The sequence below is a fragment of the Photinus pyralis genome, unplaced genomic scaffold (assembly GCF_008802855.1).
Source record: "Photinus pyralis isolate 1611_PpyrPB1 unplaced genomic scaffold, Ppyr1.3 Ppyr1.4_LG5, whole genome shotgun sequence".
NCBI classification, from domain to species: Eukaryota; Metazoa; Arthropoda; class Insecta; order Coleoptera; family Lampyridae; genus Photinus; species Photinus pyralis.
The window spans coordinates 30,184,232-30,194,853 of record NW_022170596.1 but is presented as its reverse complement, the minus strand read 5'-3'; the positions used below and the strand labels follow the sequence as shown (position 1 = coordinate 30,194,853).

General features: G+C 38.0%; 2 protein-coding genes across 2 annotated transcripts; both read left to right on the top strand.

Annotated features, from left to right (window-relative positions):
* Window positions 1-320: 320 nt before the first annotated feature.
* Window positions 321-3,451, top strand: LOC116170675 (pickpocket protein 28-like). The gene is made up of 5 exons (XM_031487179.1): window positions 321-598; window positions 646-774; window positions 828-1,034; window positions 1,091-1,211; window positions 3,246-3,451. The coding sequence occupies exons 1-5, from the start codon at window positions 321-323 to the stop codon at window positions 3,396-3,398; spliced, it is 888 nt and encodes a 295-aa protein (XP_031343039.1). The 3' UTR covers window positions 3,399-3,451.
* Window positions 3,451-8,393, top strand: LOC116170674 (pickpocket protein 28-like). Its single transcript, XM_031487178.1, has 10 exons — window positions 3,451-3,556; window positions 3,661-3,749; window positions 3,806-3,990; window positions 6,207-6,292; window positions 6,340-6,399; window positions 6,450-6,477; window positions 6,581-6,709; window positions 6,760-6,851; window positions 6,899-7,070; window positions 8,168-8,393. Exons 1-10 carry the CDS (start codon window positions 3,451-3,453, stop codon window positions 8,391-8,393), a joined length of 1,173 nt encoding a protein of 390 aa, XP_031343038.1.
* The last annotated feature ends 2,229 nt before the right edge of the window (window positions 8,394-10,622 follow it).

Below are 10,622 nucleotides of genomic sequence, written 5' to 3'. Positions count from 1 at the left end.
CTTCAGTTTTGTTATTAAAGGACGTGCAGGTGACTAGGCAAAATAGTATTGTTATCGCTACTAAAGACGATTCATTTTCATTTTTATGAAAATGATCCACCTACTTACTATAAGATACAGAGTAAAATGACTCCTATTAGGCAATAAAATTGAGTTTGTATTCGTAATTGAAAGGAAGATTACCGATGAACGAATGTGATAATATGCTTGTATCTACTATACTAGACACGCAACGTCGTTACTTGCATGCAGGCAACTCTTTCAGTTAAAGTCTTTTTATATTCGGTGATAGAAGTGTGACAAACGAAGAGGTTGCTCTAATGTCTTTATTTCCAAAAGAAATTCGATTGGAGACCCTAAACCGGCATCGCAGTCTACTAAATGACGACTTTTTCGCGAAGGAGGATAGTAAGAGGTTTTCAATTGTTAGATCTATTATAAATATGTTTGGACTGACGAGAAACACCGTTAGACCCAGGCGACAAGTTAAAATACCATGGGCCGACTCTTACGCAACGAAAACGAGTAAAACCTCTACGCTCCCAAACCTGGAAGGTTCCAAAAAAATGGAGCTGCGGCCACCGAAAGTCAGCGCTAGGTTAGGACGCTGCGTGTAAGTTATGAATAGACTTGTCTGAATTTTAGTGCACACCATGACGATGATAAGGAAGGTTACTGTAGGCAGATTTTTAAGTATATTGAAGAGTACCTTTACAACTCCACCTTGCACGGCTTGAAATACGTAGGGGACACATCAATTTCCTGGGGTGAAAGGCATGCATTATTTTTTTTTAAACCATGTAGTAGCTACCACTATAACTTTACAGATTGTTTTGGTTCAGTGCTTTCCTCTTCGCTATCTTTTGTAGTGTGTACTTCATCTCGCAAATATACAGCAAGTACAATTTAAATCCGGTTATTGTAAGTTTAAATCCGAAACCCACGCCCGTTGGAGCTTTGCCGTTTCCGGCAATTACGATATGCAGTATGAATCAGGCGAAAAAGGCGGAGGCAGAACAAATCATGGAAGCAGGGTAAACGAACGGTCTGGGTAGCTGATGGTTCGTTGACCTTGTTCGATGTGTTTCAGCTCGGAAGTGGAGAAAATGCTATTGGATGACTACTGTAATTCAAACAACTCATTTTCGAACATAAGTACCACCAGCGACGAAGCAACCAAATGGGAGAACGTGCAAAAATTTATTTTGAGGGTGAGAAGTAATTTTACATAGGCAAATACTTTATGAGGATCGTGGGCATGGGGACCCGGCGGGAGTTGGGGGGGGGCTGGGAATATCAATTTCAGCACGGGGCGGTCACTCCGGGTAGCAAAGGGGTACAAATCGCGCGCGCGGTCGTTTTTCGATGAAGTCCTAGCTAAAGGTTCTTAGCGGTCGAAGGAGGGAAGATATAAAAAACCGTTGCGATGAGAGTCCCCCCCCCCTCTCCACGTCATCGAGGTAAGGTTCGCACACCATTAGCAGGGAACGGAGAGGTACACCGAGTTGCGATTTTTGCGTTCGGTTTGCCGTTCAACGGCGACGCCGACGTTGCGAAAATGAGAATGAGCGAGTGACAATTAGGAGAACTTTTTTAACACATTTTTGATCGCAAGGGCGTTGAAAGATACGTTCTCCGTAACTGCCGACCCCTCGAAGCTTTTTTTTTTCAAAAAAAAAAGTTAACGAGAGCGCACGGTTCGAATGGGGAGGGAATCTTTTAACGCTTTAACTTAGTGGTTAACAGTTTTGAAAAGTTTGCGATCCCAAAGGTGGCAGGTTAGGGGGAGGCACTTTGTGCGTCATAAAGATTTAAATTCATTTTCATCAAAAGATCACCAAAGTGAAAATGGAAAATTGTCCAAAAAGGGGCCAACATATGCGCTTGTCAACCATATTTATTTATTTATTTATTTATTGAAATACTCAAAACAACAGATACATTGTATCCAATGACAGTTTTGAGGACTAAAATAACTCTTAAATTCCGTGATATGAATTATGAATAAAAATAATTGATGAGTATAAGGTAACGAAAAAACAAAAAACTAACTAAATAATCATTAACTGTTTCTTAAAATGCGATAATTTTACAAGGAATGAAAGCTATTAAACGTTGTCATCATGCGTGTAATCGGTGCTGTGTGATTTAATAAAATTGATTTAGATTGAGGTATCTTAAATAATATGAATTTACATCTAGTTCTGTGGTCCGGAACCTTGAAATTAATTAGTGAGAGCAAATTATATCGGCATTCTTGTTATTTATTAAACGTTTACTTTGAAGAGCACCTCTTTGACACACGATTTTCATCCGGATAGCAAGCATATTTTTTTGCTTTTTATAAAAAAAAACGTGCCACGCAAAGACTTGAACCCGAGCCGCCCGGTTGTAAACCGAGTATCCTTTCCACTAGACTATTAAACCGAGTTCGCATTCCGAAACTGTTGTGGTGAAGGGTCCATTTCTGCATAGATATATACGGACGCGTCTGCCGTTACAAATATGCGGCCCCGTTAGTAGTTAGAATGCAACTAGCGGACTTACGCAACGCTTCAAAAACGCCTCGTGAGAAAGGGCTCTGGGTAAAAAAACTAAATTTTAGATGATTTAAAACTTCATACACTGGAGAGTTTTTAGGGAGTGATAACCCCAAAACTTTTAAATTGCAACCCTTGTTCAGATTTACCTTATTTAAAAGGAAATTTTAAAAAATCCAACACCAATATCATAGTTAGGTATTTTAAGATTTATTACTACCAATGAGAAAGCAACATGTTTATGGTTTTTTTTAAATAAATTTTCCAATTGTGAACCTTCTTCGGTTTCGCAATGCCCCAGACGCTCATTAATGGAATGTTGAACCCTTTGGAGCACATCCCTAGTGCTACTGCTGGTTTCTTCAAGTGTACGATTTTGAAAATCATTTGTTTCTGGATTTGAAACTAGAAATGCTTTTACTTCTTCCCGACCTAACCTTGTAGAAAAGGTCATTCCACATTTATTTTTTTATGATCAGTTGGTGGCTCTGTTCTTCACACAACTTATGGTCAGAACAGAGCGTGCACCAAGTGACCATAAATAGAACAATGACTGTGTACTGAAATATTACAAAGGCTCAGACGTTAGATCAGGACTCAGGAGTAAGTAAAACGGGTAGTAGGTAGTTGCTTTGGAAGTGAGACATGGTAATAAGAATAAGTTACAAATGCCTCCTTTGGCTGTACTTATTTTTTTTTTTTTAGGTAAATCCTTCTTGTCAGGAAATCTTAAAAGTTTGTACATGGAAGCAAGAAGAAATGTCATGTTTGGATTTATTTAATAGCGCGTTAACCGATGATGGTTTGTGTTGTACGTTTAACTCCCTTCCCAGGAGCTACATATTCAGAAATCCGTAAGTAGAAGGAACGGTAACGGTTTAAATTTTTGGTTGTGGAGTGCAGGCGTGAAATGGCCAGTTTAAACTATACATTCCCACCAGAAGTAGACGATTGGAATCCCGAGCATGGATATTCGGGAAATTCATCGCTAAGCGCCATACCATGGAGAGCAGCAGGTAAAGTTTTTGTTGATTCTGTTTTCCATTCTCATTCCATAATCATGATCAGTTTGCATCTAATATTCACACTTCGCTAATGCAACTGATAGTGGCTTCATTAGGTGCAGGAACGCATTTAGGACTAACGATGGTGTTGGATGCCAATTTAAAGACGTATTACTGTTCTTCAAGTACAGGAGTGGGTTTCAAGGTTTGATCTTGGAGTACCAACACTCGCTTTCTTCAGATCGAACGTGCTATTTTTAGGTGTTGCTACATAATCCACTAGAGACACCTAAGATGGCCGATTTTGCACTACTAATGGCACCTGGTATAGAAGCCCGAGTTATAATACGACCCAAAATATCCGACGCGTCTTTTACAATACGAGGAATTGATATTAAGAAAAGGATGTGCTACTTCACTAATGAAAAAGATTTACAATTCTATAGGTATCTATAAACTAATTAATTTATTGAGTTCTACGAATTAGACATTTGGCGATGTTTATTCGCTACACCCTGGTGTCTTCATTATAGTTTTGATCGCCATTTTGCACAATACTGCATCTTTGTACACTGCTATCACGGTTTTGGTCAGAAATAATGTCCCTCGATTATCTCATGTGGAGCACATAATTAATATACCAGATCTCCTGTGAAATTTGAGCTTTTTTCAACATGAGGAAAATGCCTAAGACTGAAATGAAATTGAACTAAATCACGGAGGAACTGACACACTTTTTCTACAGTTGAGGTGTTTAAGGGAGGACATTACTTCTGACCACGACTGTATAACGAAATCGCGTATTGAGTCAAAGACGCCCAAAACGTGTTTTTAACGTACATAAATGAGGTGAGTTAGTAAAAACAAATGCATGGCAGAAGAGACCTTAAAAGCCTTTAACCAGTCCTTAAGAAAGTGTAAGAGCATTTTCTATCCAAAGGACTCCATTTGATGACCCTTAAAAACTTGATTATTGACCTGGTAAAATTATAAAATCGATTACTTTTTGAGAATATGTAATGAAAAATAATGGTTGCCTTAAAAAATAAGCCCCCTTTGACAATGCAGAAATACGCCACTGACTACAAATTTAAAGTACGTAGATTGCTAGCAAACTTTTTATAATTTTGGATGCCATATAAAAGCTTCCAAAAAAACGTTTTTTGGAAGATATATTCGAAAATGCGAAAATACACAGCTTTTCCTTCGTTTTTATTACAGTTTCCGAAAAACGTATAGTAATATGTAATATGGCAAATAATCATGGCCAATAATCAATAATTATTTCGCGTTTCATTTATTTGCACTGTTATAGTTTACTATCACGAAAATTAATATAAACAACATTGGGTTTTTATTAATCGTCTTCGAAAACGGTATCTATGCTTTCCGAGACCGAAGTAATGACTGCCTATCATCATATTTATCAACAAAACAATGTATCACAGCCGACAGTGAATGTAAGCCAAGCAATTTGTGATTAAAGAACCTACGCACAGTATTAAACTAGTTTGCTCTTTCATATTTTTGCCTTTAAGTACTGTACTAGAACACTATACGGTACTCTCACCTAAATCAGTTTTGCATATGAGCAGGTCGATTAATATTTCGAAACGTGTATATTTTTTTGTTACATATTACGCTTTGCATACCATTTTCTATTATCATCTTCATTCATTCGTTTCTGGATAAGTTTCAATGTGAAGTGAGGGTAACTACAAACTAGATCATACAATAGCATATTTGATTTATATTGGTCATTAGTCATTACGCACGGCGATGTGTTAATGCTCACTATTTACATATAAACTGTGTCTATCCTATCCTCTGTTTATAACACTGTCAACAAATTCGTGAAGACTCAATTCAATTTGGCCTCATCGAAACAAAACGGCCTAGCAGTTAATGACCTATAGAAAAACACCCATCACAGGTACCCTGTATATAAATAACTATCGTTACACCGCGTACATTTAAAATGGCCAACCAATGACTGTAAAAAATTCAAATTCCCCGCACAAATTCAAATTTACCGCTAGAAAATGGCCAATATCCGAAAATTCAAACTCACCGCCACAAAATTACAACGCAGCACTGAGACGTCACGTGACGTCAGAAAAAAGAGAGAGGGTATAGTCGGGCTTTTACTCCTCACGACGCATTGTTAACATTTTTTTTAAAGAACGTTATCATTGTTTGAGCTTAACATACCGAGTGTCAACGAATTTATTAGAGGAGTCATAGCTGCTAGAGTATTAGGTATGTCACAATAACATTTGGAATAAGTAAATGGTATGGAAGAGGATATTTTTTTTTACTTTCTGGCCAAATGGAAGTGTTTGCGTCTACCTTATTTTTTAGAGCCACTTTTAATATTGCAAAATATACAGGGTCTTCCATTTAAAAATTCAAAACGGGAGTCATTTCCAATGAAACTGGAGGTGACCAGAAAGTGAAAAATATGCCAACATTCTCTTCTTACCAGACCATTTACCTGTACCATATTTCATTTTGATACACCACGATGATACTTGACTTATCCAACAGATAGTCCACGCTTTCGATTTGACTGACATGAGGGTAATCCAAAGAGACGTAACGTTTCATTTACTCTTGAGTTCAATGTCATGATTTCATGAATATACCTGCATGTAATTTGCAGGACCTACACCGAACTGAATTGCAAACTAGAGTGTCAAGCGAACTACACCTTATCACTGTGTGGTTGCGTTCCATTTTACCTGCCCAGTAAGCAAAACCAAAAATTGTGTTAGAAATATAGAAAATAATTTTAGAAAATCGATTTAAAAAGATTTGTAGCAAAAAACAAGAAGCCTGCAGTAACGTTGCAAAAGGTTCGTATTTTTGCAAATCTTTGGTGACCGCATTCAAACTTTCTTTTCAGAAGTAATGGAAACGCCCAATCAAAATGGGTAACATTTTCTTAAAATGCAACCTAAGGTTATGTAAAGGAAATGTTGTAACATTTTCTTTACATAATCTTAGGTTGCATTTTAAGAAAACCTGAACCTGTAGGTCTAATTGCAATTGTTTACCGGCCTGCTTTGAGTTACAATATGACGCATCCGTTACCTTTGGCAAACTGGCCAACAGTTTCAAAATAAAGGAACAACTAATAAAAAATGAGAACCCTGATTATTTTATGTGAGTTTCCCATTGCAATAGCAAGTATCATCGGGCAGTTTTGTTTTTAGGGACAACATGGCAGTTCTTCACTTTTATTTCACAGAATCCCAATTTACAAGGAACACTAAAAGTGAACTTTACGGATTTTCGGAGTTCTTGTGTAAGTTATGTATTGCTAACGAGGAATCGACGCATTTCTAATTTTAGCTAATACTGGCGGACTGCTGGGACTATTTCTCGGATTTGGCGCACTGAGCGTTGTGGAAATCATCTACTATTTATCTCTAAGGATTTGTTGTACTGCAATCCGAAAACATAAGAAAAATAAGCGCAAAACAAAGAAGAATGTGGTAGAAAATAACAATGACGCCAAACTGGCGTATCCTTTCGCAAGATGAAATTGATCCCCAGTAATCATCTTATAGACTTTATTTACAAATAAGTAATTGGAATCGTCAAGAATTAAAAAGAAGTAATACTTATTGCTTTAGAACCGAGAGAAAGACATGTAGGGCACATGGAACAGTACTTCTAGCCAACACTACACACTGGAGCCACAGAGCAATAAAATTAATTGAATTCCACTTACCTATTGTACACAACTCCACAAATAGGTACCCTTGCATAAATTCTCATTTAAGTCCCATTCCTGTCTCCCCGAAATACCGTCACGTAATAACGACTAGTCATGATATGTGCTTAATTTGAACAGCAGGTGCAATAAATAAAAATCGGAGACGGTTGACCACGGAGCAATCGTAACGAGGGTCATAATAAAAAAAGGAGGTTTATAAATCGGCTGAATCCCCTTTTTGACTTTGCGCAAAGAATTAGCCAGGACATATCTATAGGTTTATAAAAGGGTGCTTCTCTTTGTCTTGCATCTCCATGGTTTTTGTCTTTGGATTGTGCTTCTTCTTAATTTAGTTAGGATTCTCGTAGTATCTCGGTCAGGCGGATAAGATACTGAGCGGTTAACGACTTAACGTGCTGGCGATAGAGCGGTCATGACGACTGGGTAATTCCTAGGCAATGCGTGACGTGCTGCGTAATGTTGCTAACGAATTGTGAGCCGTTGTCGCTTCTCAGTCGTCGTGGCATTCTGTCTTCGACAATCAAAATTTATTGTTCTTTGTGGTGTCTTCCGGTAGTAGTCTAGACTCTAGATACATCGATTGAGCGTCTGGTGGAATCTGTAGTAGTCCAGTGGGTTTCTGGTTTGATGCTTTGTACCTCTGAGCCTTGGTACAGTCTTTACGAACTCGGTGTGAAACTCTTGTAGCGACACTACAAGGTCTATAGGTCCAAATTTATGGAATATCTGTACCGTGATCGACAATGTATATTGGAACAAGAAATCGTTACATCCTATGTTGTACATAGTATTCACTCTTTCGGTTTATTTGAGCAATAAATTTGACAATCACACCGTAAACCAGCCTTTAGGACCACGTAGATCTAGCGGTCTGCTTTAAGTTGGCGGCCAGCGGCTAGGATCGGTCTCAAATCCCATGGTGCGTTGGGCGACGCTAGCGGTAGTGGTGGAAAGGACATGAAGCAGGCTAGTGAAAACGGGTGTTGCCTCTGCTCGCTTATGAATTGCCAGTGTCCACCTAGAACCTTCCACGTGATGCGCGCCGTATGGATGAAGTACATGCCAAGAAGGGTACGATTTAGGCCTTCTGGAAGGACAATAGATTAGGTCCGTACGGTTCTGTCGGTCAGGGCATTAAACCTGGTGGGTTGTTCTGTTTTCTTCTTTCTACCTTCTCTCTGCCTTCTCCCTACCTTCTCTTTACATTCTCTCTACCGTCTCTCTACGTTCTTTCTACCTTGTCTCTACTTTTTCTCCACATCTTCTGCCTTCTCTCTCTACCTTTCCTCTACCTACTCTACCTAGGAAGAGGTAAAGAGAAAAGGTAGAGTACAGAGTGAAAGGGTAGAATAAAAGGGTAGAGTGAAAAAGTAGAGTGAGAAGTAGAGTAAAAGGATACAACGCAAAGGTAGGGAGATAAGGTAGAGAGAAGAGGTAGAGAGAAAAGGTAAAGAAAAATGGTAGAGAGAAAAAGTAGAAAGAAAAAATAGCGTCTGCAAGAATCACGTTTAATTCACGGGATGTACGGTTCATATTTAGTAGCGTAATGTACGTGTTTCGAGCACTTGTCGCAACAATTAGGTACCAAATTATGTTAGCTGCTTAGAAGGTAAGACTTTAAAATTTAAACACGGTTATGCCAAGATCGTTATAAGACGAATGTAACAATAGCCGTAAGAGTAGTCACTTAGAGAATCATATTTTTGCAATGCAGCCGAATCCACAGAACACAGCGATTAGATTGTTCTATTATAACTTTTCCGCACCCATATAGGGGTAGGCAAAGTATTGTTTTCATCTCAGAAAAAAGCTTGTTACCAGGATAACTCAAAATCTACTGAGAGAAATTACGTGAATTGCGGTGAACCATCGCCAACTTTGTTTTTTCTTATCATCTAGTCATTTTCGCTTTTTGTGTAATTTTATAGTGCATTTTTTTCTGATTTCAAAAATGAAAACATCACTATTTTTTAAATATTGTTAAAATTATTTTCTTTTTGCCTGCCAAACATTGTCTTGGGTTGTGTATATTCGTAGTTTCTTGCGTTTTTGCGAATAGCGCCATTTCTTATTAAAAAATAGTGATATCTGATTGAAATCAGAAAAAATGCTCTATCAAATGACACAAAAACTAGAAATTACTTCCATAAGAAACAAAGTATAAATTGTGGACAACTCGTGTGCAGATAAAGCGCATTTTTTAACCTAAATAGCTTTTGTTTTGACGTCACCAATGGATATACTTCTTGCAGACGTCTCAATCGCCCTTTGTGAGTACCCGACAATCCGTTCTTGAGGTATAAGGGAATATACCCGATTACGATAAGAGGTCGAGGCGGAGGGCTATGGTTAATAGAAATTAGTTCCTTTCGTTGCGACCTTTCATTAGAGTACCGTGAAGGATAAAACTAGTTCCCCTCCCCCCCCCCCTTACATCGCGTACTTTGATAAGAAAACAGAAAGAAGGGCAGTAGATGGTAGACAACGGTTCCTTTCGTTGAGACCTTTACTTAGAATACAATGAGAGATAAAATTAATTTTACCCCCCCCCCTCAGGCCCCGTCGCTCAGTAATCTCGAAAAAAAGTCGCACGGGCAAGTTATAGTTTGTACAAACCAATTTATTTCGATTAGACCTTTTATTAGAATACTATGAAAGGTAGAGCATGTGTTAACCCCCCCATTTTCTAAAGTTTTACTTGGCACCACTAAAGGCATGCGTATGCAAAATCTGAGACCAATTGGTTGTCGTAGGTAAAAGTTACGCACGTTTTACTTTCAAAAACAGCATCTCAGGAAATAATTCGTGGGGGGGGGAGCCCTTTTAGACAGCGAAATAAATTTGATGGCCGTCTTGCACACCTAATGCAAAAAATTCCAGTGGCCATAATAATGTGTCATTTATTTTGAAATATCTTTTTAAATAACTTCGGTAAAAAATAACAACAATTTTACAAAATTTCGTTTTTTTCGGGATATCTCCGAATGTAGTCGGAATTTTTTCAGTTTCAAAACGGCATTTTGTTAAACGTCAAAATACACAACTTTGCCAAATTTAAACTTGCAATTTACAAGATCTCCATGGTGGCCCTCGAATCGAATCGAATCAGTCTGTATAGTATAAGTTGTCTGTGCTTTTGGTTAATAAATTTTCAAAGTCACTTGGAACCATCCTGTATATCGATGCAAGTGGCATGCTCCTTTAGATCATTTGTCATTGTTATTTTGATACCGGTATTTTCCTCATTTTCACCCAACTGTATTGACTGATAAAAAAACGCAAAAGTTAAGCTTTATTTTATTATACATTATGTACGTATCTATACATTATTGTCCA

What these genes read in the sequence shown, in the direction of transcription:
- LOC116170675 (XM_031487179.1), top strand. Translation starts at nt 321, where the DNA reads ATGTCTTTATTTCCAAAAGAAATTCGATTGGAGACCCTAAACCGGCAT. An exon ending in CCACCGAAAGTCAGCGCTAG is followed by an intron (nt 599 to 645) that starts GTTAGGACGCTG and finishes TCTGAATTTTAG; the next exon opens with TGCACACCATGACGATGATA. An exon ending in TCAATTTCCTGGGGTGAAAG is followed by an intron (nt 775 to 827) that starts GCATGCATTATT and finishes ATAACTTTACAG; the next exon opens with ATTGTTTTGGTTCAGTGCTT.
- LOC116170674 (XM_031487178.1), top strand. Translation starts at nt 3,451, where the DNA reads ATGGCCAGTTTAAACTATACATTCCCACCAGAAGTAGACGATTGGAAT. An exon ending in AAAGATTTACAATTCTATAG is followed by an intron (nt 3,991 to 6,206) that starts GTATCTATAAAC and finishes TGTAATTTGCAG; the next exon opens with GACCTACACCGAACTGAATT. An exon ending in CTGCAGTAACGTTGCAAAAG is followed by an intron (nt 6,400 to 6,449) that starts GTTCGTATTTTT and finishes CTTTCTTTTCAG; the next exon opens with AAGTAATGGAAACGCCCAAT.